Raw genomic sequence first — 23,518 nt, forward strand, 5'->3', positions numbered from 1 at the left:
TCTCTTCTCTGATTGCTCTGGCTAGTACTTCCAACACTATGTTGAATAGGAGTGGTGAGAGTGGGCATCCTTGTCTGGTTCCTGTTCTTAAAGGAAAAGCTTTCAGCTTTTCCCCATTCAAGATGATATTGGCAGTGGGTTTATCATATATGGCTTTAATTATGTTGAGATACTTTCCATCTATACCTAACTTATAGAGAGTCTTTATCATGAATGAGTGTCGAATTTTATCAAATGCTTTTTCAGCATCTATAGAGATGATCATATGGTCCTTGTGTGCTGGTCCTGGGCTTTTCTTTGTTGGGAGCTTTCTGATAACACCTTCAATCTCTTTTATTGTTATTGGTCTGTTCAGATTTTCTGCATCTTCTTGGCTCAGTTTTGGTAGCTTGTGTGTGTCCAGAAATTTATCCATTTCCTCCAGATTTTCAAATTTGTTGGCATGTAGTTGTTTATAGTAGTCTCTAATGATTCCTTGTATTTCTGAGGTATCAGTTGTAATATCACCTTTTTCATTTCTAATTTTTTTTATTTGGATCTTCTCTCTTCTTTTTTTAGTTAGCTATGCTAATGGTTTGTCAATTTCATTTATCTTTTCAGAAAACCATCTTTTTAATTCCTTGATCTTTTGTATCATTTTGGGGGTTTCAATTTCATTAAATTCTGCTCTGACCTTAATGATTTCTCTCTGTCTGCTAACTCTGGGTTTGGATTGTTCTTTTTTTTTCTAGTTCTTTAAGGTGAAGTATTAGGTTGTTTACTTGCCATCTTTCCATTTTTCTGAAGTAAGCATTTAATGCAATAAATTTCCCCCTTAGTACTGCTTTTGCCGTATGCCACAGGTTTTGGTATGATGTATCATTATTCTCATTAGTTTCAATAAATTTTTTGATTTCCTGCTTGATTTCTTCTTGGATCCATATGTCATTAAGTAGAATGCTGTTTAATTTCCATGTGTTTGTATAGTTTCCAGAATTTCGTTTGTTATTGATTTCTAGTTTTAATCCATTGTGATCTGAAAAAATACATGGGATAATTCCAATTTTTTGGAATTTGTTGAGATTTGATTGGTGATCTAACATGTGATCTGTTCTGGAGAATGATCCGTGTGCTGATGAGAAGAATGAATATTCTGAGGTTGTTGGATGGAATGTTCTGTAGATATCAGCCAAGTCCAATTGGTCTAGAGTGTTGTTTAGATCTTGTGTTTCTCTGCTGATTCTTTGCCTAGATGATCTGTCCAATATTGATAGTGGGGTGTTCAGGTCCCTTGCTATTATGGTATTAGTGTCTCTTTCCTTCTTTAGGTCTAATAGAGTTTGTTTTATAAATCTGGCTGCTCCGACATTGGGTGCGTATATGTTTATGATTGTTATGTCTTCCTGATGGATCAATCCTTTTATCATTATGTAGTGGCCCTCATTATCTCTTTTTATGGTTTTTAGTTTAAAGTCTATTTTATCAGATATAAGAATAGCTACTCCAGCTCGTTTTTCTTTTCTGTTTGCATGGTAAATCTTTTACCATCCTTTCACTCTTAGTCTATGTATGTCTTTATAGGTGAGGTGGGTCTCTTGAAGGCAGCATATAGTTGGGTCCTCCTTTATAATCCAGTCAGCCAGTCTATGTCTTTTGATTGGGGAATTTAATCCTTTTACATTAAGAGTTGTTATTGAAAAGTGTTGATTTACTTCTAGCATTTTATTGATTTTTGTTTGGATATCTCAAGTGTCTTTTTTCCTTTCTTTCTGATTTACCATTTGTTTTCTGTATTTGTTGGTTCCTTGGGTTGTAGATAAACTTTTTTTTCTCTTCATTGTTGCCATTTGTATTTTACTATTGGGTTTTGATTTTTCTTGGGTTTTTATGGCAGTGGTAGTTATTTTTCAGGTACCAAACCCAGTACTCCCTTGAGAATTTCTTGTAAGATTGGTTGTGTGGTAGTGAACTCCCACAGCTTTTGTTTGTCTGAGAAATATACTATTTGCCTTTCATTTTGGAAGGATAGCCTTGCGGGGTAGAGTATTCTTGGCTGGCAATCTCTGTCTTTAAGTATTTTGAATATATCATCCCGTTCCTTTCTGCCTTTTAAGGTTTGTGATGAAAAGTCTGATGTTAGTTTGATTGGGGCTCCCTTATACGTGACTTGACGCTTCTCTCTTGCAGCTTTTAAGATTCTGTCTTTGTCTTTGAGTTTTGCCCATTTGACTATAACATGTCTTGGAGAAGATCTTTTTGGGTTGAATACGTTTGGGGATATCTGAAGATATGTGCCTTTTCCTATACCTGGGAAGTTTTCTGCCACTATCTTGTTGAATATGTTTTCAATGCAATCTCTTTTTTCCTCCCCTTCTAGAATACCCATGACTCGGATATTAGAGTGCTTAAGGTTGTCTGATATCTCTTAGATTTTCTTCAATGTTTTCAATTCTTTTTTCTTTTTTTCTTTCTTTCTTTTTTTTTGTCTGCCTGTGTTATTTCAAACAGCCCATCTTCAAGTTCAGAAGTTCTCACTTCTGCTTCTGCAAGCCTGCTGGTTAAATCTGTTGTGTTTTTTATTTCATTGAATGAATTCTTCAGCTCGGCAAGCTCTGCTACATTCGTTTTCAGGGCATTGATTTCCTTGTACATTTTTTCTTTCAGGTCCTGTATACTTTTCCTCATTTCATCGTGTTGTCTAGTTGAGTTTTCTTGTATCTCATTTAGTTTCCTTAGAATTATCACTTGAAATTCCTTATCAGACATTTCAAGGGCTTCTTATTCTATAGGATCTAGAGCTTGAGAGTTATTACCCTTTGGTGGTGTACTTTCTTGATTTTTCATATTTCTGGTATCTTTCCTTTGATGTTTAGTCATTGTGGCAGGGGATTTCTTGGTCCACTGGTTTGACACTATTGTCTGGCTAGGATGCTGATGGGGCTGCCAATTTGGTATGGCTGCCTCAGTGTCTGCTTGGTTGCCCACTAGTGCCTCAGGTGCATGGTCACCTCGGGTCTTGGGCCTCTCCAGGGAGGCACTTCTCTGATCAGCACGCACTCGGCTGGGCTGGGAATGGAGTCGGGCAGCAGCGGCAAGGCCTACCTGCTGGGTCACGTGCTGGCACCACAGGATGTGTGGTCTCCACGGATCTTGGGCTTCTCCAGCTGGGCACCTCTCTGATCGACGCACACTCGGCGGGGCTGCAGATGGACTCAGGCAGTGGCGGCGAGGTCTGCCTGCTGGGTTGCATGCTGGCACCACAGGGTGCGTGGTCTCTGTGGATCTTGGACTTCTCCAGCTGGGCACCTCTCTGATCGGCATGCACTCGGCCAGGCTGGGGATGGACTTGGACGGTGGCACAAGGCCTACCTGCTGGGTCATGCGCTGGCACCGCAGGGCACGTAGTCTCTGCGGGTCTTTGGCTTCTCCTGCTGGGCACCGCTCTAATCAGCACGCTCTCGGCTGGGCTGGCAATGGAGTCGGGTGGCAGCAGCAAGGCCTCAACAACAAATGTTATCTGAGTGCCAGCTATATGCCAGGCCACTGAGCTGTGATGCTTAGTTATGGCCACTGTGCCAGGTCATTGAGGCCTCAGCAGTACACAAGGCAGCCATAGTCCTCATGTTATGGAGTTTATGATCTAGTAGTGGTTTCCAAGTTATTCTGAGTCCATAGCTTACAAGCATTTCCTGAGTTATAGCTTCTGCTTGGCTAGAAATGCACTATGATTTTAAGTAGGTCTTTGTAGGTGTTCAATAAATATTTGGTTTTTTGTTTTGTTTTTTTAAGAGCAACAAAATTTGCAGACCTGTATCTAGACTGGCCAAGAAAAAAGAGAGAAGACTGAAATTACTAAAATCAGAAATAAAGTAGGGGCATTATTACATTGTCACTGTGGCTTTTTGTAGTGGTAATATTTAGTTTCTTTCTCTTTCTTGTTTGCATTTTTGTTCTGCAGTGGCCTTTTTTCTTTCTTGTGTATTTGTGGTAGTGATTATCATTTTTGGATTCCAGATTTAGGATTTCCTTGAGGATTTCTTGTCATACTGGTTGTGCGGTGGTGAATTCCTGCAGCTTTTGTTTGTCTGGAAAATACACTATTTTTCCCCCATTGCTGATGGATAGCCTGGCTGGGTATAGTATTCTTGGCTGGCATTTTTTTTCTTTTAGTATGTTGAACATATCGTTCCATTTTCTTTTGGCCTGAAGAGTTTTGTCGGGTCTGCCGCCGGCCGACCCGAACAGCCCTAGCCTCGTTCCTTTTGGTGGGCGAGCGAATGGCCCGGATTAGTCTTTCCCTCCTGTCCCCTTTGGAAGGAGACGGGGGAAGAGAGCTGTGAAGAGAGGTGAGCACAGCCGCCGGCCCCAACCAGCCCAGTTAAAGGACACTCAGATGCGGCGGGGGTTCTGTCGAGCAGTTCCGTTTATTATCACACGAGCACGTACTTTCAAAGGCAAATGGGGAAGGGAGGTTTTTTACATAATCCTATCAGCTTAAAGGTCAAGGGCATGCATCCTGTCTCAATGCCTAGCTATTGCAACCACGCAGTGTTCACGAGCGCAGAAGCACGTATTTGGCCAATAAGGGCTAAGGCAGGGTTTCCGTAGACACCCGCACTCTACTTCCTCCCAGCGCCATCTTAGGCTGCAACATTAATACGCCCTTGTGGGCCCATAATGGCGCCACTTGTAATGTCACTTAAGGTGGCGTTAGTTTTTAAGGCCCGACAGAGTTTCTGTTGAGAAGTTTGCTGTTAGTCTGATAGAGGCTCCCTTGTGACTTGATGCTTTTCTCTTACTTCTTTTAAGATTCTCTCTTTGTCTTTGAACATATCATTCCATTTCTTTTTTTTCTTTTCTTTTCTTTTTTTTTTTTTTTTTTTGGCCTTTAGAGTTTCTGTTAAGAAGTTTGCTGTCAGTCTAATACGGGCTTCCTTATAGGTGACCTGATGCTTTTCTCTTCTTTTAGATTCTTTGTCTTTGAGCTTTGCCAGTTTGACTATAACATGTCTTGGAGAGGATCTTTTTGAATTGAATCTGTTTGGAGATCTCTGAGCCTCCTGGATCTGAAGGTTTATGTCTCTCCATATACCTGTGAAGTATTCTGTTATTATTTCAGTGAATAGGTTTTCCATGACTTTTTCTGTCTCCTACCCTCCTGGAACACCCATGATTTGAATGTTGTGCACTTAAGGTTGTCTGCTAGCTCTCTTAGATTTTCTTCATTTTTTAAAATTATTTTTTCCTTTTTTTTTTTGTCCACCTGGGTTATTTTGAAAAGACTTGTCTTCAAGATCAGTAGTTCTTTCTTCTGCTTGTTCTAGCCTGCTGCTTAAGCTATTGGTTGTGTTTTTTATTTTAAGTGAGTCTTTCAATTCTATGAGTTCTGCTACATTCTTTTTTAAAGCATTAATCTCTGCAAATTTCCTCCTTCATATCCTGGATTTTTATTTCTCATTTCATTATGTTGCCTAATTGAGTGAGTTTTTTTGTATCTCAGTGAGTTTCTTTAATATTGTTGCTTGGAATTCCTTTTCAGTCATTTCAAGAGTTTCCTGCTCTATAGGGTCTGGTATTTGAGAATTACTGTATTCTTTTGGTGGTGTCATATTTTCTTGGATTTTCATATGTCTGGTATCTCAATAAATATTTTTAAATGAAATGAATAAATCTTTGCTCCTCTCTGTGCCTCAGTTTTCTCATTTCCTAAGTGGGATAAAATAATTTACAAGAGGTTTTATGAGGATCATTAACAAACTATAAATGTTTGAAGTGGCTAGGTCTTGTGATAACTCTCCTGAGTATAATATTACATTTTTTCCCTAGAGAGCACTGCTGGAGAAGAAACAGAGAAAAAAGCGCCTTGAGCCACTCATGGTACAGCCAAATCCAGAAGCCAGAATACGTCAGTCAAAGCCAAGAGGTAGTGAGGAACAAACTCCTTTGGTGGAACTTCTTACTCCTTACAACGATGTCATCCTGCATGGTGTGTATTTAGGCAGCATCACTTCCTGCTGGGTAGTTTTCACAAACCTAGAAGGCAGGAGGATTCTCAGATGGACCAAAGGGACAATATTAGCATCTTACTAAGCACCTTCATAAATCTTCATAATCACATTCTGGGTCTTTAATGTGTATAAAAGCAGTGGTCTAATCAGTGACAGATGCCATAAAGATCATGTCCATGTGTTAATTATGAAGCCAAGAATAGGTAGAGAGCATCCATTCTTCCAGTAGATAGCTCAAAAGATCATTTGAGATGGCAAGGGGGAGAAGGAACAGTAGGATGAAGAGCCTCTGAATCAAGCCGCTCAAGCTATTGGCTTGGGTAGAATCTGTACTGCGGAGGACCTGCTTTGTCTTCGTGGTCTCATTCTTAAGTTTAAGTACAGTATCAGATACATACTACTTCAGTACCAGAGCATGTTATAATGAACACCAGTCCTGGACTGTTCTCTTAACAGATGTCCTTGTGCATGTTAAGGAAGGAGGAGAGGTGAAATGGTTTGGTAGTTGTTTGTTTGTGTTTTTGTCTTGGTTGTTCTTAATTCTGATCACAGATATCAACAGCACTGGCTAAATCGTAGATAACACTTCCTTCTTCTTTATCTTTTTGTTTTTTTCCTTCTCTTTTGGCCCCTAGGCATTGATGGTCCAGCTGCCTTCCTGAAGCCAGATGCTCAAGATTTGGAAACAAAACTTCATGTTCTCTCAGTAGGTTCTTCTGCTACGGAAGAGAATACTGAAGGGAATGTGGATGAGGAAAAAACTTCGGATACTGCTTCCAAGCCAGATCTTCAGCAGATTCTCCAAAAACATGGTGAGAATTGGTAATGATTTTAAGGCAGTTTATCTTCTTAATCATTTGTAATCTTTTCCTTTTCTTTCTTTTATTGTCGGTTAACAGTCTAGACTCAGTATTGCTCCTAATGTGGCTTAGAGCATTAAGCATCTTTGATATCTGAGTATTGATCATTCTCAACAATAGTAATATTTATATTACTGCCTGAGAAAAATAAGATAATTCAATCAAATATAAAATATTAGCTACTGTATGAGTATTTCTCTCTTTCTGACAGTTTGTTTTCAGTTCCCACCCTCTTGACAAAGGTGCCACTCAGTACCTCTATTCTGCCTCCATTTCATAGCTCATGGTGATCTAGAGCCTACCTTCTGCCAGTTAGAGTTCTCATTTCCATAAATATTCCTGTACATTTAGAGAAATAATTTTATAGTTGAGAAGTGATCAAGCATCTGCTTTTTAGATGAGAAAATTGAAGCCCAATAATGAGGTAGGCATTGCCAGGTCCTGGGATATATGCTTCAGGAAAGTCTGCCACAGAATGGTAGAATATCTATTCAAATAAACTCAGATACTGATTCATTTAGAAAGTATGTTTTGAGTACATACTGTATATGAGGCATTATTCTAGGCACTTAGGATATAATAGTACTCATGTTTCCTGCCTTCATGTAGTGTTTATTCTCATTGAGGCTTTCGGTGGAAAATCAAGGTGCTAAGAGAGCACCAGGAGAGGCACCTAACCCAGACTTAAGTTTGGAAGGCTCCGTGGAGGAAGTGGTGTCTAAGCTGGGGCTTGGCACAGAAAGAGGAGCGGGCTGTTCAGAGTAGTAGTACCTCAGAGTGTGAGCTGATAGGGTGGGAAGGGGGAATGTAGAGAGATGAGCCTGGAGGTATAAATGGGCTCTAATTACACAGGACCTGTGAGGACATGTCAGGAATTTAGACTTTATCTAAAGAGTAATAGGAACCTATGAGGGATTTTGAGTGGAAGAATGATAGGATCACATTTTAGCTGTAGAAAAATCATTCTGCACCATGAAGTATGAATTGGAGGCGGGCAAGTCTGGAAGCAGGAAAGCTAGTTAGGAGATGGTTTGATGAATGGTCTGACCTAGAGTGGCACTATAGTGTGGTGTGTGTGAGAGTCCACAGCAGGGGAGAAAGAGAATTACTCTGCCAAGGCAATGAGAAGAGGGAGGAAAGGCACCAGGAGGAGGTGGTGATGACACTGAGCCGAGGAGTGCAGCTGGGGAAGTAGTCGGAGGCTGGCACCTTCAATGTCTGCTGCAGTTGGGCACTTGACAGTTATAATCTCGTTGACTTTATACTTGTAACAGTCCTTTGACACACTTATAAGTATCTGTCTCTCCGTTTTATATATAAGAAAATTAGTCCTTTGAGAGGCTTAGTAATTTGTCCTACATCACACTGCAAGTTAGGTGGCAAATGTTGGCAGAACGCAGAGCATGTGCAAAGGCATCCAAATGTAACAAACACGGGATGTTTGTGCACACCGGGACAGATGACCAGAGTGCAGGCTGTAGCAAAGGCGGTGTAGTGAAATGTATTAGAGCGGAGCTCCAGAGCTAGCTTGCTTGATTTCGAACCTCTACTCTGCCGCTTCTGGCTGGGAAAGGAGACAAACAGCTTCACTCTTTTCAGCCTTGTTTCCCTGTCTATAATTCTCTGCCTCATTTCCCTGTCTAACCATGGTACGTCCCTATAACTTTGCTACCACTATTTTTACAACAAAAGAAAGTGAAGGATGTGGTTGTACAGATAGGAGGAATCAGAGCAAGAGAACTTCATATTTAACCAAAAGCTAAATTACTTACTCCAAGTCATCCAGCTGAATAGTGGCAGGCCTACATTTTCTGATTCTTGGGCTAGTTCTTTATCCCTGACTGTGAATACCAAGTCGTCTCCTTTTGTACTGCCTTCTGAAATACTGCTCTGTTCTTTCTCAGAATCAGCCTTTCAGTGTCAGATAAAACAGTGTCTTTCTATTTCTCAACAAGTTACCTCTTGACTGTAAAACCCATTAGGTGCTCTCTTTATTAAGTTCTAACAGGTGTCAGTTTGGCAAATTATGTCCCTTAAGTGGATCCAATTTGCTTGTCTTAAAAGTTTGAGAGAAATCTTTGATCTCTTCTCTGTCAAGACATGTACTCATATGCATGAGTTCACGGTATAAAAACAGCGTTTGAAAACATAGTATTAAATGAAGATATCCATATGATAGTGAGACCTCAAGATTTTCTGCCTTGTTGCTACCAAAAAAAAAAAGTTAATACTTTAGAAAGCAGAAGAAAAAAATACCCTTCACAAGCCAAAGAATTTTTTTAATAACAGCTTTTTGGGATATAAATCACATACTATACAATTCACCCATTTAAAGTGAACAATTCATTGGTTTTTAGTATATCCACAAAGTTCTACAACCATCATCAAAATCACTTTAAACTTTTTCATCACCCCAGAAAGAAACCCTGTACCCACAGCAGTCACTTCCCATTTCCTGCCAACCCCCCAGCCCCAGGCAACCACCAGCCTTACTCTCTGTCTCTGTGGATTTGCCTATTCAGGATATTTCATATAAATAGAATCATACAATATGTGGTCTTTTATGAATGCTTTCTTTTATGTAGCTTAATGTTTTCAAGGTTCATCTGTTTTGGAGCACATATCAGTACTTCGTTCCCTTTTATTGTCAAGTAACATTTCGTTATATGGGTACACCACATTTTTTCTATCAGTTGATGGACATTTGGATTGTTTCTACTTTTGGCTATTATGAATAATGTTGCTATGAACATTCATATATAAGTTTTTGTGTGGACATATCTTTCCACTTGAGATCGATGTTTAACTGGCCTTTGTCTTACTCTTGGGTGTCTTTGAGTAAAGCTAATGCCATTTTATTTATGCACCATGTAAAATAAATAATAGTTTTCTCTTCTCTGAAATGGTGGAATGTGGGCAGGGAGTCGTTTGAAAAAAAGACAAAGACACACTGTTGTTAAGTCTACATGTAATCCATCATTTGGGGGCTATTTCAACTATTACGTGAGTGATGACTTCATCTTGTGGACAAAAGAGAAAAGAGAATTTAGTTTAAGTTGTTCTCTGCCTCTTTCTCCTGCAGAAATTATTCTCCCTAAGCCTCATACTCCCATGTGTAAGTCTGAACACCACACCACACTTTATTTTACATGTGTATTCCCCCTCCAGACTAAATGTCCCATAAACAAACAAGAAACAAAACAAAAAATAAGACCACCAGTATCTCCTGTAACTGAAATAAATGTGAGGATAAAATGAAAAAAGTTTTTCATCTAGTAGTTTTAAATTTTCTATAAAAGTCACTCCATAAATCCAAGGTAGTAGTATTTCAAATATTTCTAACTGGAGTTAGTTAACTAGACTGGAGATTAATAAAATGCAAAAAACAAAAAAATAACTGGCATAGAGAACAGTGGATCATTGTGTTTTTTATGATGGCAAAATATATATAACATAAAATTTACCATTTTAACCATTTTTAAGTGTACAATTCAGGGCTGGCTGGTTAGTTCAGTTGATTTAAGGTGTGGTTGCTGATAATACCAAGGTCTAGGGTTCAATCCCTGTACTGGCCAAAAAGAGAAGGAAGATAAAAGTGTCCTACTCAGTGGTGTTAAGTACATGCTCAGTGTTCTGCAGCCATCACCACCATTTATCTCCAGAAACTTTTTATCTTCCCAGAGACTTGTACTCACTCAGAGTAATTCCCCGTTCCTCCCTGCCCCCAGCCCCTGGTAACTTCTATTCTACTTTCTGTCCCTCTGAGTTTGCCTGTTTTATGTACCTTATATAAGTGGAATCATACAAGGTCTGTCCTTTGTGAGTGGCCTATTTCACTTAGCATCATGTCCTCAGGTTTCCTCCATATCGTGACATGGATCAGAATTGCATCCCTTTTAAAGGCTGTATAATATTGCATCGCATGAATACACCACCACTTGTTTATCCGTTCAGCAGCTGTAGACGTTTGGGTCATTTCCACCTTTTGGCTATTGTGAGTAATGCTGCTGTGAACATCTGTCTACAAACGAATCTGTTCAGGTTCTGCTTTCAGTGCTTTTGGATATAAATCCAGAAGTGGAATTGCTGGAGTATGGTAAATCTGTGTTTAAGTTTTTTAGGAATCACGGCACCATTTTCCACAGCAGCTGCACAATGTTACATCGCCACTAGCAATGCACAAGGGCTCCCTTCCTCCACATCTTAGCCAGTGCTTGTTGTTTTCCATTTTTAAAAAAATAATAGCCATCTAATGAGTATGAAGTGGTATCTCATTGTGGTTTTGATTTGCACTTCCCTAATGGCCAGCGATGTTGAGCATGTTTTCGTGTGCTTATTAGCCATTGTATGTCTTCTTTGGAGAAATGTCTGTTGAAGGCTTTTTCCCATTTTTAAGTTGGGTTGCTTGTTTGTTGTTGCTGTTGAGCTGTAGGCATTCTTTATATACCTTATCATTTATATATATATAAATATATATCAGATATATGATTTGCAAATATGTTTTCCCACTAGACACGTTTTAAAAAGCTAAATTAGGGTGGCAACAGTAGAAGGGAAAATAAGAGATGGAGGGCCGAGCCCGTGGCGCACTCGGGAGAGTGCAGCTCTGGGAGCGCGGCGACACTCCCGCCGTGGGTTCGGATCCTATATGGGAATGGCCGGTGCACTCACTGGCTGAGTGCCGGTCACGAAAAAGATAAAAAAAAAAAAAAAAGAAAATAAGAGATGGAACTGTCAAAATTTGTATAAAATAGCTGTATGTTGGGTCGGAATGTTATGGAAAGAACTCGGCGAGGAAACAATTCAAGTCACTCGGAGAGATGGAGTCAGGAAGTTTATTATGCTAGTGAGACAGGAACTCTAGTGGGACCCAGGTAAACTCCCGTTTTGAGATCCTGGGACCCCGAATACAGGGAGAGCTGTGGTTATATAGTTTTCTCAAGCAGGCATGCAAGCCTTTTATTGGCCCTGTCTGTATCCAGGCAGAGTCACCCAAGCTGGGGGGCTTCATAAAACAGGTGAGGGGCTTCACCAAGCAGGGTTACAGAGACAGGAAATATGGTTAAGGGGTTTTGAAACTTGAGCATGCAGCTTCTCTGAAACAGGCAAGCAGCAAGGTTTACAACAAAGGGGCTTAGAAATCTACTTTTTGGGGTCCACTATAAGAATAGTTAGGAATGTTTTAAGCAAGAAAATTAAAATTATCTTTGTTTCAGAGTATTTCTTCTTTGAACCAGTGTTGGCAGTTGTTGATAGTTCTTCCTTTTCTACCAGGTATCTCAGGTTGTTTGAACTTCGATGAGGAGGAGACTGATGGTGAGGAAGAAGGAGGAAAAAAATTAAGATCCTGTTCACCATATTCAAAAACAGAGAGACCCAATTCTGCTTCCAGCCACAAATCAACCACAGTATGCGGTTCTGAAACTTCTTCCTTTGGAGATAACTTTAACTGTTTCCTAAACATGTCTTCAGTATTTAAATACGATTACTGGATGGGGAGTTCTTTCAAAAGATTTAAACTTGAATTTGGTTTTTTTGTTCATTTGTTTTTTGGTGCTGGCCCGTACAAGGATGAAACCCAGGACCTCGGTGTTATCAGCACCACGCTCTGACCAACTGAGCAACCGGCCAGCCCTAAGCTTGAATTTAGACTTAAAGTTTATCACCTCTCTGGTTTCTTCTGTCTCGGGTCAGCTGTTGTGAGACTATATCCCTTTTTCATGCTTAGCTCCTTCATTACTCCCAATGTTCACATCCTTGTTTAACTTTTCAGAGTTTCCCCTTATTTTGTCAGAATACTGAAGACATAGGGGTGAATTAGTAAGTTTTTTTCCTGTTGTTTCTCACAGAGTATGAGATTTTCTGACCCAGCCTCCTATTGCTCATGCCTGGCTGTCCTTTCAGGATACAGGAGCTTCTGGTACTGCAGCCCAGCAGGCTGATAACCAGCTGGGAGAAGTGGAGAATTTAGAGGACTTTGCGTATAGTCCTGCCCCTCGAGGTGTCACAGTGAAGTGTCGGATAACCAGGGATAAAAAAGGAATGGATCGGGGTCTCTTCCCCACCTACTATATGCACTTGGAAAAAGATGAAAATCAGAAGGTATGAGAATTGATTCCTAGGACAGCTCTTGAGAGAGGGGAAAAGAGTGTTGTAGGAATAGAATGTTGATGGGCCTTGTGATAGGGAAACAGCACTGGTGTGAGACCGAGTCAGCTGGAAGAAGATTACGCTGTGTTCTCAAAGTCTGACAGGCATGATCTACCCTCCCGACTGCCCCAAGAAAAAGCGTTTTATCTGTAATGTAAGAAAATAGAAGGGAATATTTTAATGTAGTCATTTTTATCTCCCTCCCATTATTTATTTTTTGGGTGTTGTTTGGTTTTCTTTTTATTATGGCAGAACATGACAGTGTAGAAGGAGAGCAAATTTTAGGGAATTGGAAATATAGAAGGACATGCAAGTTAAATGTCTCCTTTTTCACCCTAGAAATTCTAATTTATAAGTTTGAGATAATTTAATACTTGCTAATGAAAATGTATTTTGTATTAATACCAGGACTAAGTGGATGATTTTAGGAGCCTAGAGATGAGATAGTGATAGTAGGTATCCTTACTATAACCACTATTTGTTGAGTATTTACAACATACCAGACATGCATTAAATGTTTTATTATCACCTATACTCCTTGTAACAACCTGGTTAAGTTGGATTTCTTATCTCTGCTTTATGGGTGAGGTAACTGGGGCTGAGGGAGCGACTGACTTGCCCAAAATTGCACTAGTAAGTGGCAGAGCCAGATTCAAACCCATTTTTGTGTGATTCCAAATCCCCCACTTAGCCACTGCCAGTCTCCTGCTTGTCTATTGTTGTCCAAGTCTAGTAGAATTTAGGAAGGATGCATAAATGTGATGGTGTTCACATGATTGAAGTCACAGGGGTTTAAAATAACAACAAAACACAAAAAGGAGCAGTAGGAAAGCAGTGACAGTGAAGCATGGAGGGTGTTCAGGATCCTGTCTCTTCTAAAGTTGGAGAGACGCTTATTTATGGCATTGGAGGGAAATTTTCTAAAAGTTACTGGAAGTTTTAGGATAAAGTTGTAAATAATTATACGGAGAATCAAGCTAGCAAATTTAGAAAAATTGTGTTGGAAGGAAACCCTGATAGTGAATTCTGAGAAGCGTTAAGAGGGTTGGAAAAAGGGATAAAGGCCCAAAGATTGACAGGTTGGCATATGATAGGCACTTGCTGAACATTTGCAGAAGGAAAAAGTAGAACGACCCTCAGGTGCTCTGGACTTCATTTTTGACTGACACTGTTTCTTTTTCCAGATATTTCTTCTTGCAGGTAGAAAGCGGAAAAAGAGCAAAACATCCAACTACATTATCTCCACTGACCCAACAGATTTATCTCGTGAAGGGGAACGTTACATTGGCAAACTCAGGTGAGAGCAGCCTATGTCACTGTCCTATTCTTTCTGTTTTATTCACGTAGTTTCAGAACAATAGTTTTTTTTTAATAATTAGTATGTATTGATGTTGTAATCTTAAAAAAAGAGTTTAAAGAAAATCTAAGTCCCTTCCTTGTTTTAATGAGAAGACCTTTGAAAAGTGATGAACATTTAGACATTTGGAAAACAGGCACACACGTACCTCTCCTAGATTATGTTTGTATGAGAGAAAAACTACAGATTTTTGTGATGACTTTTTTCAATGGCTGGCCTGTTGGCTCAATTGGTAAGAGCGTGATGCTGATAACACCAAGGTCTGGGGTTTGATCCCTGCACCAGCTAGCTGCCAAAAAAAAAAAGAAACATGGTGACTTTTTCTCTTAATTCTAGATCCAACTTCATGGGGACCAAGTTTACGGTTTATGACCATGGTGTCAGCCCAGTCAGGGCCCAGGGCCTGGTAGAAAAGGCCCATATCCGGCAGGAGCTGGCTGCCATCTGCTACGTAAGTGCTGTTCTCATGACGCATTCTTTGCCTTAACCTCCTGGGTGCCCTGCCAGCTCTTTAAGCTTCATGTAAATAAAGCTGGACTAGGAATCTTCCCTCCCAAGCCTCTTTCTACTTTTATGATCCCCTTTTCTGTTGCTGGTATAATTTTCCCCATATATTCAAGTTTTAATAATGTATGCATTGCCAACTTTAATTATTTTTTGCTTTTGTGATATTTCTTGCCTTACCCACTCCTCTCTCTTCCCAATGCCACTTAATTTAAACCTTCCTTACCTCCTATCCATTGACCAGAGGTTACCATAAGTTAAAACTGATCTCTTTGCTTCTACTCTTTTCCTATCTGGTTCCTTCTGTACTGCTGCCAAATAAATCCTCTTAAAACAGGGCTCCAGTTGGTCCTGTTCATCTTCTCCTGCTTCAGATCTTTTCATGGCTACCTACTGCATATAGAACAAAGCCCTCACACATTAGCATTTCCTTTCAGCCTCCTCTAGTGGCACTCTCCCCTCCCATTCTGTCATTCTAGCCACCACAGCCTTCCTGCAGTTCCTTTGTCCAGCCACCCTGATCTTTCCTCACCTGGAGCCTTCCCTTTTCCCCTTCCTTGCCTTTGGCCTTATCAGCTGCTACTGACATCATCAGAGGAGTCTTTCCCGACCACTAGATGTGGTTGACATTCCTTTGTCTATATCCCCATGGCATGTAACTCACATCATGTACTTGTTATTACTTGCTCAACGTGAACCTTCTCTGTGAGCTTATCCTCTCTCGTGAGCTCTTATTCACTGCTGTATCCACACTAGCACAGGGCCTGGCGCACAGTAGCCATTCAAAGAGTTGTTACGTGAAAGAAAGCAAGAAGGAATTAACACCACTCAGTTGTTGCCTTGATCCCAAAGTCTCAACTTTCTTTAACTTGATCTCATCATTTGATTCTGATGAGATTTTATCTGTGTGCCTGAGAACCATTTGACTTGAGGCTTTATGATGTATTTTTCTTCTGTGGCTTTCATATATATGTATATGAATACATGCACACACACACGTCCATCTATTTAATGTGCTTATATATATATATATTCATATAATCTCCCTGGCTTGACAGGCATTTGAATTTTTAACCTCTTGGTGCAGGCCCTGTTTAATTAAAAGTGTAATTCTCATTGTATGTCATGTAGTGCCATGCCCTCCCCGGGAAATAAACACTTATTGATGATGACAGATTTGGATGGTTTTTTCAGTTGTCTCAAATTCTACTTAGGACTAAAGAGTACAAGTAAGGTGTCGAGCCAGCAGAATCTATTTTGAATGCAGGTGGTAACACTCTACGGAGAGGCGCAGTGTTACTTTCATTTTCTGATTCTCTATCCCTGGTGCTCTTCACATTGTCAACATTTTGCATGCCCAGAAGTCTCATGTTATAGCAGAGTGTGGTCTCTTTTTCCTTTCCGTTTCCAAGTTCTACCTTATTTTCCTATATTCCAGGAAACAAACGTGCTTGGATTCAAAGGCCCTAGGAAAATGTCTGTGATCATTCCAGGGATGAATATGAATCACGAACGGATCCCATTTCGGCCACGAAATGTAAGTAAGAACATATTTAATCAGCAAAGGACTCTGTAAGACAATAACACAATACAAAAGAGACAGGTACTAGAAAAGTATTGGTTCTTCCAGAGCCCCAAACTGGAGTATGGCTGAGACTCTTCTTGCGGGGCGCCATCACTCCGAAACCTCAGGGTGAGTGCAGCTGCAGAGCTGCTGCTGAAGTGTTGACTTGCGTCCACTTCATCTGCAGAGAGAAATGTGGGGCGGAGCCTAAGAATAAAAACGCCGGGCTTAGTTTGTGGCTTTAATTCTTTGCTTCTGTTTTGCCATTTCTGAAATGGAGAAAATATTCCTCTACCCCATCTTTTACTTCACAGAGTTGAGAATGAATGAGTTCTTACGGTTCTCAGTACAAAGTAATGATTTCCCTTTGAACAGGACGATGAGAGCTTGCTCTCAAAATGGCAAAACAAAACCATGGAGAACTTGATTGAACTGCGCAACAAGGCCCCAGTCTGGAATGACGACACTCAGTCCTATGTCCTCAACTTCCATGGCCGGGTCACTCAGGCATCCGTGAAGAACTTTCAGATAGTCCACGGAAATGACTGTGAGTCTACAGGAAGGGTTGAATGGGAACAGGAGAATAAAAGTTCTTACAAGATGGGGAAATGAACATTTCCTATAGTTGATAGGAAGTTACATTCAGGAGGGAATTATTAGAAAAAAATGATTTCTTTGGGGAGAGAAAACTACAGTTTTAGAAGAAAACTTGTAAATCACTATATTGAGGCATGGAGTGTGAGAGATTTACCAGGGCAAATCAGAGAAGTCTTAGATAAAGCTGGCAGGGAAGCAAACGCAAATAGCCCTCAAAAAGGGTTCATGGTACCTGTAACCCTTGGAGCTTGGACTGTTCCCAGCAAGCTACCCTTGAGTTTTCTGTCCTCTTGCCCTTTCATGCTACTCAGAAATAGTCTCCCATTCCCTCCAGGTGAGAGGATTAGTGATAGAAACTCTGCTTACAGTTAGCAGACACTCTTGTTAATGCCTCTTTTCATACTTAAAGTGGATGGATGTTTTAAAGAGAACTCATGATTGACCTATTTGGAGGACTTTTTTCTGTGTCTTAAATAGGTTTTTCCCCAGTACAACCATGTTACCTTCTAATGTCCTAATTTCTTTCTGTTTCTAGCTGACTATATAGTCATGCAGTTTGGACGTGTGGCAGATGATGTATTCACACTGGACTACAACTACCCGCTGTGTGCACTTCAAGCCTTTGCCATCGGGCTCTCTAGCTTTGACAGCAAGCTAGCATGTGAATGAGAGGACAGGCAAGCACAGGGCGGGGCTTTCTCCCTGCAGAGCTTTCGGGGGCAGACAATTGCCACCCTTGCCCTTGCCCTTGCCTTACATGAAGAGCAACAGTCTGCTCCTTTTGGAATGATTGCTGAATATATGTACGTATATGTGTTTATGTATGTTGTATTAGTCCGTTTTGTGTTGCTATAACAGAAATACCTGAGACTAGGTAATTTATAAAGAACAGAGGTTTATTTGGCTTATGATTCTGGGACAGCTGCATCTGGCACGGGCCTCAGGCTGCTTCTACTCATGGCGGAAAGTGGCAGGCAGCTGGGTATAGGAAGATCACATGGCAAGAGGAAGCAAGAGAGAGAGAGGGAGAGAGAGAGAAGGTGCCAGTCTATTAAGCAACCAGCTCTCACGGGAACTAATAGAGTGAGAACTCACACATAATCTCCCTTCCCCCAGGGAGAGCACTAATCCATTCATGAGGGATCTGCCCCCATGACTCAATCAGTTTCCAAATTTTCACATGAGTTTTGGAGGGGACAACACATCCAAACTCCATCATATGTGTATATGTATGTTTGTGCACACATATATGTGCATGTGTGTATACATGTATGTATACACACTCATTCCTCCTCTGGGTTTCACAGTCTTGGTCAGGGGTCACAGCTTAGCATGAGTGAGAGATTGTTTAAAGCACAGAGAGGTTCTTGTCCAGAGCATATTGGTGACTCCTGAAGTTATTGCCTGACAGATTCTGTGCCTCAAGAGTGACATTTCCTGTGCTTGGAAACTTGCGGCAGAATCAGGTACTAATGGGTAAATACTTGGGTCTCTTTTTCTGAAGACCTTTTTAAAGAGAGACAGTTCCTTAGATTGCCTTTATAGTCTCCAGGGCAGACAACTACAAACTTTTTCTGTAAATGGCCAGTCGCCCTCATAGCTACTCAGCTCTGCTTTTCTTGTACAGAAGCAGTCACAGACAGTGAAAGCTAAGTGTGACTGTGTCCAGTGAAACTTTATGTACAGAAACAGGCAGCAGGCCTGTGGGCTGTGGTTTGCCGACTCCTGCTTCAGGTATATCCATGTACTCAAGCATCTTGCAGAATGGGCCTGCGGTCATGAAATCATGAACAGAAAATGGGTATATCTAGGAAGCAACAGTCCTACAGGCTGTGTCTAAGAGGCACCTACCCTACGTCCACTGTTGATAGCTTTATGTGCTTTGTTAATGATGGTTTGTTTCTGGAGTATTGTCTGCCATTAGGACTGGGAAACCCAGTCAGTCATCGCTTAGAGTCCACACAGGGGACTTAATTCTGCCATCCCACCCAGCCTCCCCATGGGGGAAGGCAGTGGCAGCCACATCACCCCTTAAAAGAGGACTTTATGCATACTGCAAAACAGTCTAGATAGTTGTCTATCTAGACTGTTTTGCAGTATGCATAAAGTCCTCTTTATGGTATTTGTTTCTTGGAGCCAGTGTGTTCTCCCTGTGGGGTGGAAGTCACCGATGTCCCAGATCCTCTCTTCCCTTGTCTTCCCTTGGAGCAGGTTGGCTGGCACCAATCTCAGTCACAGTGCCTGTGGCCAGATTTGGGATCAGTTATGTAAGAATTTGACATGATGGTCTTCATTTCAGTTTAGGCTGAAAACAAAAAGTCTAGAGGGGACTTAGTCTAGTTAAGACTGAGAGTAATTTGATAGTTGCCTTCATTTGCAACCCAGAAGTGCCTCCCACAGCTCTGTCACCAGGGGTCCATTTGGGTGGAGGGACACACAGAGCTGTAGAAAGTGTGAGAGGCAAGAGAATATTATATATAGGAACGTTGTCATTGTCATTATCAAGGGAAGTGGCATCAGAGGCTTTGGTGAGGACCAGCTGGCTGACCCTTGAGCTGTGCAGCCTCTTTGGGCAGAGCGTTGGCCTTTCTTCCTGACATAAATATTACCAGCTCCCAGAGCTTGTGTCATCGGTATAGATTGTGCCCTTGTCACTTTTCCTCACAGATTATAAGATTTCTGCCAAGTGTTGCAGGTTATTAGCACCTCCCAGCAAATCATATGACTCTTACACCAGTTCACCGGTCCCAAGGTGTGTCTGAATTTTGAGAACCCAAGAACCTGGTGAGTCCCATATTCACCACTGTTCAGTTCCCCAGCCAGGGGCAAGGAGTCCGTGACATTTCCCTTCTGTGGACTGTCTCTCCATCCCTACTTCCTGTTGCTCTTTGCTCCACGTCAAGTAGCCATATGAAGGAAAGAGATCTGGGAGATGGAACGACCCCTTGCCTTGCTCACCCCCCACCGGCAAGTCCTGCCTGCCTTGTTTTGGTGTGACTGGTTTCCATGTCAGGCATGCTGCCTGCCCCTCAAGTGCCTCGTTTATAGAAGTGCTCTACAGCCCCTCACTCTTCCATCACCCACCGTCATGAGAAGAGAGCGCTGTTCACTCATCTCCAGTTACAGTATATGACAGTGGCTGAGGAAGGGACGCCTGCCATCGGGCAAGTGAATCTGATCGTGCTGCCTCCTGTCTCTGGCTTGGAGAGCTACAGCCCTAGTTTCATGTGCTTTCTGCTTCAGTGTGCAGGTGACTGGTTTTACATAAGTCATTTATACCTTTTGTATGCCACAGAAATAAAAGATGATTTATATAAAAATGTGAGTGTCAGTCTCATCCCTCAGAGAGTTCCTACTGTCTCATTCTGTAATAATAGTTTTCATCGTGGCAAGTTATTTGAAGCCAAGAAAGTATTGACGTACGCTTTCATCCTGGGTCCAATAGCCAGCAGTCTGCAGGCTGAGAGCTCTGTATTCTGGAGATGATCTAGACACATAATATACGTATACAAGGTTTCTGGAGGGATGGTAGAATTGAGCTTAGCATAGAGGGGGCACGGAAGGGTAGGATTTATACTGTTCTGGACATCTGTGCTGATCAGCCTCCTGGGTCATTTGTTTACTGATTCAGCAGCAAAACACATGAATATCTAACAGTGAAGTAGACCCCATCTCTTGCCTCTGAGTGTTCGCATTCTTTTTTTTTGAAGATGACCAGTAAGGGGATCTTAACCCTTGGCTTGGTGTTGTCAGCACCACACTCTTCCGAGTGAGCCACGGCCGGCCCCTGAGTGTTCACATTCTAAAACTACCTTATACTGACAAGTTGAAAACTGTGTGCTCACAAATCTTTGGTTGGCTTTCCTGCTATCATCATAGTGATAATGAAACACGTGGGAAGAAGCAGGAAAAGCCTAAAGAGAGGACGAGAGATGGAGTCAGGGTTTAATTCTTACAGCATGATTCTTCTTTTTCACATGATTCTTTTTGCTAAGGTGCATGGCTGGCCAGATGGATTCTTTGTGACATAGTTTTATACACTTAGTGGTCAGGGATATATTGGTGGCCACTGACATCAACGATTTCAGCGAGTTTAAAAGTCTAAATAGGCCTCCAAAAGGCTTTTTTTTTTTATAAGAAGTTTAGTAGATCATAAAAGGAACTAATGTGCATCTGTTCACTTCCTCTAGACAGCATTATAGGTGCAGAAATAAAGCGATGGTTCAGCTGAGGCAAAAGCCCTGGGTGCTGACCCTGTTCTGCCAGTGATTCGCCATGTCCCTCTCTGATCTGTAGATTGAGAGGTTTTGAGCTGCGTGCTCTTTTCCAGGTTTTGAATTATATAGTTCTCCCCCCTCATGTTGGCAACGATCTGGAACTCCCCTAAGTGTGTTTGGAATTGAGCTCTCTGGTTCCCTCCTGGACAGCTTCCTGCTGCTGGTGGCTGAAGTCACTGCTGGGAGGAGGAGTGACAGACACCTCAGCAGAAGACCACAGACTGCTGAAGGGAAGGAGCTACAGAGGGGAGATTCTGGAATGGTGGGGCGCACATTGTTGAGGAAAGACGAGGGGTCTTCAGAAAGTTCATGGAAAGATTCGTCTTTTAATTCCATTTTTTCACAAACTTTTTTAAGCTCCCACGTAGGATCTTGTGCCAAGGAAGTACAGGACCTCAAAGCTGCTTTTCCTCAACCACTGTGTGGAGACTTTTTCTTCTTTTTAAATGTCCTCTTCTTTTGCCAATTATAACTTATCAGTTAAGTTGACATCCGTCAGTTCAGTTATAGTAACCATAATTCCCTTAAGACACATAGACGTCTCGCTCCACAGAAAACCTTGGCATGTTGCAGGCTGTCCTTTTCCTCAGCCTCCTGCTCCTGTAGACAGGACGGCTTCCGACCATTGCTCACCCTGTGTCTAACATCTGCTCCTCTCCTGTCCATAGTCCTCTTCCCCATGTGGGCCCCAGCCAACCCTACCTATGGTTCAAAGTTGTTTTCTTTAAAAACAAAACAAGACAAGCTCTAAATACTGCCTATTCCCCTTGAGGAGCTCAAATGTTCATGGTCTTCCGATAGAAATCATATGTTTTAAAATGATTGCATTCAAGTCAGGCTTGCAGAGAAGGTCTGTCTAACTGGGAATTAATGGAGAAATATGCCCACTAGGATTCATCCATTATCCATGCACATGGAAGGGGCGTGCTGGTGAACTGCATCTGTGGACTGGTACCTCTGGCTGTCTTTTCACAAGGAAGCCTTAAGCAATGGCCTGTTCCTCTCCCATTCTCCCCTTCATCCCCTCTACCATAGTTTCCTCTAGTTCTGCTCAGATGATTATAAATGGGTGTATAGCTCCCAAAGCAGGAATAAAAAATCTGAGGCTAGGACACTAACATGTAAAAACTCTCTACATCAGGTTCAAGAACGAAGAGGCCTTCTCTTTCCTGGGCAAAGATGGCATGGGGCCGTGTGAACCCAGTGCTCTGAATCCTCAGGCTGGGCCTTTCCCTAAGTTGTAGTGAGTCTTCGGGGAAATGACAGCCTTTCTTGACCAGCAACAAGAAATGCAGGAAAGCCTCCCCAAGAGATGCTCCAATAGCTGAGAGGATGGTTATCTGAGGAAAGCGGTTTAAATTCAGTCCTGCCTAGAGCCAAGGGACAGAGCATAATGGCTTCAAGGGCCTCCTACATTGCACAGTCTATGACTATAATAAATGGTGGACTAAAAAATATTAACCACATCCATGGGGCTCTTTAGAACACATTTGACTAAGCACAGTGTCCAGTTTCCTTCCAATGTGGGGAGGCAGGAAAGAGCCAAGGGACAAATGCCCATCTTGGTGAAGGGGGATCTAGAGGGGCTCTGTTCTGCAGAGGACCAAGCCAGTGAAGAACTGGAGAAGCCGCCAGGAAAGCACAAACTCATGTCAAGAACATTAGCCCCACTTGGATTTTCCAGACACGATTAGGCAGAGGATAGAAATTTGAGGGGAAGAATTTCTTTAACAGCATATGAATTTTTAAAGAGCTTCCAAACCCTGCTGTGGAGAGGACTGCCTGGAGATCCAGGCTACTTCCCAGGCAGAACCTGTTATACCTTGGCTTGGAAGATGGTTACCTAGGAGGCTGCTGCCCCACAGCCTCCTCTTCCACCTGCCCAGGTTTGCTGAAGAAGCAGTTTGTGCATTTGCCCCCAGACTTCCAGTAGCTACAGCCAATTTTTATCTCCTTCCTTTCCCACAGCTGTCAGGCTGTCGTCCTGACTGGTCTTCCCTTCCATCCAGTGGGGCTGGCAGTGTCCCAGGATGCTAGGCCACTGGGCAGAGTTCCCAGCGGTGTGGGCCATGCTTCCTCTGCTCAGCTGGGCACCCGCCTGCTGTTCTGAGCAATCTAGGTCTGCCATTTTACCACTTCCAATTAGAAAAAGTCACAGACATATGTACTGCAATCAAGAGCATCAGCCTGGGGAGAGGGATAATTGCCCCAGCCTCATCTCT

General features: G+C 41.9%; 1 protein-coding gene across 1 annotated transcript in view; it reads left to right on the forward strand.

Annotated features, from left to right (window-relative positions):
- TULP3 (TUB like protein 3) overlaps nt 1–19,056 on the forward strand; it is a 73,623-nt gene extending 54,567 nt beyond the window's left edge. The window contains exons 3-11 of the mRNA XM_063104442.1: nt 5,806–5,965; nt 6,623–6,799; nt 12,122–12,255; nt 12,752–12,949; nt 14,182–14,294; nt 14,691–14,805; nt 16,297–16,395; nt 16,798–16,969; nt 17,555–19,056. Coding sequence (XP_062960512.1) covers nt 5,806–5,965; nt 6,623–6,799; nt 12,122–12,255; nt 12,752–12,949; nt 14,182–14,294; nt 14,691–14,805; nt 16,297–16,395; nt 16,798–16,969; nt 17,555–17,688 — 1,302 coding nt within the window. The 3' untranslated portion in view covers nt 17,689–19,056. The remainder of the gene's footprint in view (nt 1–5,805; nt 5,966–6,622; nt 6,800–12,121; nt 12,256–12,751; nt 12,950–14,181; nt 14,295–14,690; nt 14,806–16,296; nt 16,396–16,797; nt 16,970–17,554) is intronic.
- The last annotated feature ends 4,462 nt before the right edge of the window (nt 19,057–23,518 follow it).

The sequence above is a fragment of the Cynocephalus volans genome, chromosome 1 (genome assembly GCF_027409185.1).
Source record: "Cynocephalus volans isolate mCynVol1 chromosome 1, mCynVol1.pri, whole genome shotgun sequence".
In the NCBI taxonomy this organism is placed as follows: Eukaryota; Metazoa; Chordata; class Mammalia; order Dermoptera; family Cynocephalidae; genus Cynocephalus; species Cynocephalus volans.